Raw genomic sequence first — 7803 nt, 5'->3', positions numbered from 1 at the left:
CAGTGATGTTTTTGAGTTGGCCAAAATTCTCATCTCGGAGTACGTGCATAGTACCATAGTAGATACAGAATCCTTGAAATAATTCTAATGCACTTTCATTTTGGTTCCATTTATTTATTGACTTGCGTAGAACCTTAGATAGTCGTGCGTGATATAAACTGAAAGTTGTTAGCCCACATTAAGACCTCCATTGCTTAAGTGTTGATCATAATTGATGTTGTGTTATGGTCAAGTGATTGCAATTAATGAATACTTACATCTAGTCTATCTTCAAATAATAGCAGTATTTATTCTATAAATTATTGTGTAGTTAGGAATGAAATCGTTAAATGTGTTCGTTCAATATTACTCACAGAACCAAAATTTTAAGCTAGTGCAACCATGTTGAGATCAAAATGAATAAAAGCGAATAATATTGTAAAAGTTAACTTGAGCAGGGAAGAGAGAATTCTAATTCTGGAGCTCAGTGAAATTGCATGTAACAAATGAAGTTGATGATTTTCTTGCGTTCTTAGTGGTCTTGGCTTTGTCTCATAAAACTTATGTAATCATACCTTGTTTTTGTCCCCGATAATTGAATAGCCAATTCGTTACATACATTCATGAGCGACATCTTGGGTACGACGTGGAAACTCCAATTGCTTCCCTTAAAATTGTTTGCATTCACTTTGTCTCGAACTCTCGATCTCCTACAAATGCTCTTTTAAACGGGATGATTGAAGAAGTGAACGAAATCTTAACTTGTGGGCTCGAATGAATTTGAATTTTCTTTCAATTTGAGGATGCAATGAAGTGTGACACTTGAGCACAGTTTAATATTGAAAAACCTCTAAACGGCCACTACACCAAAATTTTCGAACCCGTGTTGGAAAGGTACCACTGAAATTATGTTAACGCCTTTAAAATCCGGCCATGCATTTCGAAAATAGCAGGTGCTCCTAACTTAAAACCTTGCTATTCTACGATCGTGCGTTACATAAGCTCGATACACTAGTCAGGAATATCAAGCGTGGACGTTTGATCAGGTTCAATTTATACAGATCTAAAAACACATCTTTACGCTGTAAAAAAAAATAGTGATGAAAAAAATTTAAGCAGGGCAGGCTACAATCTTGCCGTCATGCGGATGCTTATGAAATTGGACAATTCTGAATCATGTTTTATTCTATTCCATTTCATTGTAGTTAAATAAACATGATCAAACCCTAAACCTAATTTTATTATTGGTTTATGCCGCGCGAACGTATTCCGAAGTTGATAAAGAATATTAAGAAACACCAAATTCATAGAGTTTTAGCAGACGTCACTAAGTTGATGCTTTGACTATCCTAACAGGTTACCAAGTTAGTTGGAATTTATTCACATGCACAGATTGGTAGGGTAACAATTTCAAATGTATAATATTGCATACGTATACCCGGGGAACTATAACTCACAAAAAATTACAATTGCATAAGCTTGTTAAAGTCGCAAGTCGTTCTGACCTCCAGGAAGCACAGAGCTGTCCCAGTGGCCAAGTTAATAAGAGATGTTCACACTCTAATCAAGTACGTGACTTTACTGCAAATGTTGGTAAAATTTTGCTTTAATTGAGATCGATAAATACACTCCATAAATTATATTGACAAAAAATTAATAAAAACGCCAAAAGCAGCGATATCATCACACATGAAGCACGCTAAAGAACAATAAAAATCGTGAACATCACGCACCGAATTGCTGCCTTGAAGTTCACGAAAAAATTTTGCTAATATGGTTCAACACCATTTACAGCTTGAAAATTATCAAAATATAGCAAATGAAAATCACACTAAATCGTCTTATTGTCTACAATACTAAAGATGGAAGAGAAAAAGTGGTTGTCTACATAGGTTGCAAAAAATGCGGTGATAAGTTGTGTTGTCAACAAGACATCACCGCATGTTATGTTGACTGACTATCAACATATACTTCAGCGATGCAGTTTGTCAAACCGGCTCTAAAAAGACCTGTTAGACTGCTGATTAGCCATATCCGGCATTTTTAACTTGAAATTAATCGAGTGAGGTCATTTAGACAAGTTTTTTGGCTTCAAAGAAGCTCTTGAGATGCCTCATCTGCCAGAAGCCCATGATGACCAAGATGGCGACCTGACCAATACTCCACCACAGCACGCGCTGGTTGGTGCTCTCAGACGTCATGCGGAAGCGTTCCTCACGGTACTGCAGAAAGTAGGGGAAAAATCATGTAAAATTTGTCAGCTACCCAACGCTTCTTTACGATACAAAAAAAAAACTAAAATAGTTCAAAAGTGTAACAAGTGATCCTTCAAGATAAACTTATTCCATGTTCAGAAATCATCCCAAGGAAGGAAGAAGGAAAATATTGTCATTATAAATTAATAAAAACTGCAACCAATTCCACAGAGCTCATTTTTCCTAAACAATTGAATCCACCAAACTCACCCTCTGATAATTTTGTTCTTTGGTGATCTGTTCTACTTGATCGAGCAACTGCCTGACACGCAACTGAAGCTCTGTGAGCTTCTCTTTTTGAGCAACATTGGCGTAATCAATGGCATGCTCTCCCACCTGGATGTCGAAATGCACGCGCTGCACACAGCAAAGAGGTTACAAACATTTTATGTCAAATAAGAGTAAATTTGTATGAAATTAACACACAAATTAATTGTAGTAAAATGCACCAATTAAATTTCCATAACAGATCATGCATATATCAATCAATCACAAATTAAAGACTTTATCAACTGACTTCTGAGAATATCAGAGGCACATAAGAGAAGATTAAAAATAGGTGCAATAAATAAATAAAAATATCTCAAATTCAAATAATTGAAAACATCTGACACATGACAGCATTAACTTACCAGCTGTGATCTAGAAAACCACTTGGTTGAGTTAGAGTAGAGACAAATGACATGTTCACCTGGAGAGTGTGATGTGAATGTGAACCTGCCTTCACTGCTGTACATCTGCCATCAAAACATTATAGTATTATCAATGCACTGAAGAACAACTCAACAGGATAACAACAAAAATACTTTTTTATTTATGAAAATGAGATCATTTTTAACTATACTAGGCAGAAAGGTATCACAGATTACATCATGTAAGGTATGAGATGTATTTAACCTCTGTTTTTTTAGCCTGTACAATTAATTTACAGAAAGAAAAGTATCACTGACAGACTTTTAATTCAAGGTGAGAGTAAATAAAAAAGATACTTCAATGACAATTTTTTTTAATAATTAACAATAATTGAAATCAAGATCAAATTAATGTAGAAGTACTCACTCTAGACAAAACCATCTTGTCATCTGGATCATGTACTTCAACGTGCATTCCTAAACCAGCTGAGGAGGCCATTGTTCCACCAGTGCTGGGGTCATACAACTGCAGTTTGTAGTTGCCTGGAAGTATTTCATGAGTGACAACAACAAATACAAATATTTTCATCACATGGACAGTAAAAGTTTTTACATTAATAGGTGTCATTTCTAGCTTATAAATAAATATTGTTAGTACCAATTACTATAGTTATTTTTCTTTTCATAATGTTTCCACTTTAGTGGAATTTAAGACAATTATATTTGTACATAGTATAAGTACAAGTAAGTATAGTAGTACAAGTATAAGTACATGCCTAGTATAAGTAAGTAAGTTATAGTAAATATTACCTAAGCTAGGTCACTGCCATAATATAAACCATAATTTTAGGTAAATGGAATGATAAATTGTTCAGGTCTTCAAATTTAATATATGCATGAGTGCAAGACATCTTTTTGATGAACTGTAACTCAAACTTTCCCCAACATTCATAAAGACAGAGCCAAAAAATAATCACTACATGAATTATCTTAAAAATTTTTTGAAAACCAAACAATCAAGACAGCATCAATACTTTTGAGACAAATTTCAGAGCAGGTTTTCCATGCACAAGTTTGTCAAATTAAAACTGATTTTGAGCTAACTGACAGAGAAGCAACTTATTTATGATACACTCCTGACCCCAAGTCCTGCTGTTCTGCATTTGTTGTTAGAATTCTTCAGGTCTGATTTGTTTTCATATGTATGTATAATGTATAGTACCCCAAAACACCAAGTTAATTAGGACTGAAAAGGGGCCAAACTCAGCAAATAGGCCATTATGTGAAAGCATTTCACAAATTCAAGTAGTGCCCTAAAGCCCCTAATTGAGCTGGTAAAGCTAACAGTAATAGCAATGGCCATTGAATGGGATCCTATAAATCAACAGCCATTTGCAGTGCAGGCGCAATCTTTGTTTAATGATCATAGACTCTCACTTCCACAAAGAGTGGTCACCCCTGCCTTCTCTCCTATCCCACCAAACATCTCTCTGTGTGGGAACATTTGTCTGGACCCAGGAGCAGGGCTCTCTGTGTCTCTTCATCCTGGCTCTTCCTCTGCTCTACTAGCGCATAGGCTAGAATTTACTTACCCTGACCATGTTCAGATCTACACAGATGGTTCACACTCAGCAGGGAGCTCTGTTTCAGCTGGTGTATATGTTCCCTCACTGTCACTGGCAACAGGGTGGCTACTCTCACTAACCCATACAATAATGGGAGCAGAGTTGTTTGCCATCTACAAGGAACTGGAATTAGTCCCAAGTCGTGAGATCTGCAAAGCCACCCAGTGGTTATATTTACAGACTCAAAATCCTCCTTGTATCTCATCAGGAGCACTCGGCGCCCCACTTATGCTTCAATAGTCTTTAGAATTCACATGCTGCTTATACAGAAAGGTCTAACTTCAGTCTCCCTCTGCTGGGTGAAGAGCCACAGTGGAGTGAGAGGCAATGAGATTGCTGACCGAGTTGCTAACCTTTCTCACGGCGCTGACAGATCTTTTTGTTCTGTTTTGTGCTTTGAGGAGTTAATGTGCCGGTTGAAACAGTCATTCCTCACCCAATGGAAGGAACACTGGAGCAGCCAGGTTGCGGAGACTAACAGTGGCCATTTTCGACAGATTCTTGAAAACTCTATTGATCACATTGAATACAGCTGCCTCAGTCGGAGAATGCAGTGTGCAGTGGCCGGTTTGCGCCTTGGCCACGCAGGCCTTGGTGCACACCTTTGGGGGTGCTTCCTGTGCTTTGGGATGGCACAGGACTCAACCTGCTCTATTTGTCACCAGGATGACACCATCTTGCATTTCATGCTTGCCTGTGTTAGATTTGCAGGTCCTAGAGCAGCCTTTACCACTGCATTGGCTAGCATTGGAGTCCCTTGGAACCTGAACACAGTCTTAAGAGCCAAGATCTCTGCAGCTCAATGCCCTTTAGTATTCTTTTATCTATCACAATTTTTGTTGCAGACTGGCATGGTGAATCTACTATGATGGGGAGCAATTTAAGCATGTAAATATATAGGAAACTTGTACCTTTCCAGAATATCTACCTTGCAACAGGATCATCTCCAGATACAAGCAGCTTTTGGCTGTGAGACCGACAGCAAGTGTGTGCTCACACAGACAGACTGCATTGATCCATAGTGTGCAGGGGCAGCAACCTAGTCTAGCAGAGCTCTGAGTCTGCTGCTTTGCTTTCTTTTTCAGACAGAGATCAGGCTGGTAGGCGCCTATGTCGCCACAAGTCTTAACCCCAATTAAAAAATTTAATGGGATTCTTGAACTTATTACTGAAATTTAGGAGCTTTGAAGTGACAAATTTTAGCTACATTAGGAATCTTGCAGCTCAATTGTGTACTGTTATTAATAGTTAGATCTTGAATTAATCTAGCAAGAATCTTGCAGTTCCAAAAGTTGTAGGAAACTTCTAGTTAAAGCTTGAAATGAAAGGTAGCTGAATTCTATACCAAAAATATAGAGGACAATAAAAATTCAGACGATTGCAGGGCAGCAGCCAGCAGGAGTGTATTGCAAATTATTTATTAGATTCATTGCTAATTAGGTCAATTGGTGCAAGGCTTCATGTTATCCAGGGCGCAGACGGCAGAAGGGGCAAGCAGCGTCACCAATATATATGGATTTATAGCCCAAAGCATCGCCAGCCATTTTCAAGATGGGTAATTTTAATAAGAAAATGCTGCTAACAACTTTGATAGTATATGATTATATCCCTTACTCTCCAGTCTCCAAGCACTGCAACACTTATAAATCAACACATATAATGCATCAGATATCTGACAGCCAGACATGTGGTGCCATCTATTGAGAGAGCAGCAAAGCAGAGTTAGGCTCGTCTTGCTCAGAATTGTGTCTGGGCAGCATACACAAAAACACACAATTCTGTTGCCCAGAGCACCAAAAGATGGTGCTGTGCTTGTATCATTATCAACAATTTAACAAAGCTATAATAAACCCTACATCCTAGAGCAACCATTGCTTAGTTCTAGAATTATTATTGTTCTCATTATTCACTCATTTTCATTGCATCTGCCACTTGCAATCTTTCAAATTTTCAACTAGTATTTAACAAATAGTTGGCCAAAGACTGTCAAATATCTAGATTCTAGAATGCAATAATTTCAATCCAAATAAGTTGGCAAATGGCAAGAACTTCTCAAGATGTGAATTTTGCAGCTGGTGCGTCACTAAAGAAGCAAAGATCCTGCAATATTCACCCACTTTTTGCACAGTGGCATGTTACAGCAAAATATGCAAGATTTCATTATTAGTTCATAGCCTATTAACAAAAAATATGACTGATATGAGTAGGGTAAATGGTATATTCCGTCACATTAAGGACGCATCGAGAAATGAAAAATTATAAAAAATAACCGTATGCATTACTCGAGTTCTGTTTGCTTTATTTGACTCGCAAAACACCGTACTACGCGCCAGCAACAACGAAACGTCACCATATNTTAAACCAATTTCCTAAGCATGATAATACTAGTATCCAGGATACTTTACTGGTCTACCTATAGGACTCAAAAATGAACTTGAGGGAGAGTCTAAAAAACTCTCTGCTTTGCCACTATGGTTCAACGCGCAAATGTATGATGTCACCATTTCAACCATCAATGAACACATGGAACTAAAACAAAGCTTAATATAAAGGAAAAACTAGAGAGGTGACGGAATTACCCACAATGACGGAATATACCGCGTTTACCCTATGCAAGATTTCATTATTAGTTCATAGCCTATTAACAAAAAATATGACTGATATGAGTAGGTATGACAAAGCACCAAGGAAACCAAAAACTTAAGGAGAAAAAACATGAATTTTCAATATTGAAGGAAAAAGCAACAGGGTTGTATGTACGAAATTCACATCCTTAGGCATTAATTCCAAAATAAACTGTCATGAGTGTCATCACTCACACTCACTCAGTCACTCACCTGTAACCATAGTTTCATCGGGTATCTCTTCTATGAAACATTTCCTTTCAGTTTCTCCGATGTGGAAATATAGACCATGAACAGTGATTCCCCATAGAACAAATAAACTATACGTGAATAAATAACGCATTTTTAATGGTACCAAAATTGTTTGCTCCGAAATATACAAATTTAAAGGAATTACTAGTTTTCCTTCTCAAGATATACAAATATTTAGACTAGCCACCTCAGGAGCTCCCTGTCAACCGACGTGGAATGTCTTGAAGACTTCACCACAAATTCCATGTCAACATGAAACTGAAAATAGTAATAATCATGTATACCTAAATATCGAATAGTAAAATATCTAGGTCCTCGCATTACAAATTGAGATTTGGGAACAAAAATATTTCTTTACATTTTTTTGCAGGATTTACATCAAAATTCATTCTAAGTTCAAATTTTTCCGCATTGCACTCAATTGGAGCATTTTAAA

The 7803-nt window shown here is 37.2% G+C and overlaps 1 protein-coding gene across 1 annotated transcript; it reads right to left on the bottom strand.

Moving 5' to 3' along the window:
* Nucleotides 1–795: 795 nt before the first annotated feature.
* On the bottom strand, nt 796–7626 carry LOC108668142 (transmembrane emp24 domain-containing protein eca). Its single transcript, XM_018155297.2, has 5 exons — nt 7329–7626; nt 3294–3409; nt 2867–2971; nt 2445–2591; nt 796–2201 (listed from the first exon to the last, which is right to left on the bottom strand). Exons 1-5 carry the CDS (start codon nt 7456–7458, stop codon nt 2052–2054), a joined length of 648 nt encoding a protein of 215 aa, XP_018010786.1. The 5' UTR covers nt 7459–7626; the 3' UTR covers nt 796–2051.
* Between the last annotated feature and the right edge of the window lie 177 nt (nt 7627–7803).

The sequence above is a fragment of the Hyalella azteca genome, unplaced genomic scaffold (genome assembly GCF_000764305.2).
Source record: "Hyalella azteca isolate HAZT.00-mixed unplaced genomic scaffold, Hazt_2.0.2 contig59, whole genome shotgun sequence".
Classification (NCBI taxonomy): Eukaryota; Metazoa; Arthropoda; class Malacostraca; order Amphipoda; family Hyalellidae; genus Hyalella; species Hyalella azteca.
The sequence above is the reverse complement of the archived record's forward strand: the minus strand, read 5'-3'. Positions and strand labels throughout refer to the sequence as shown.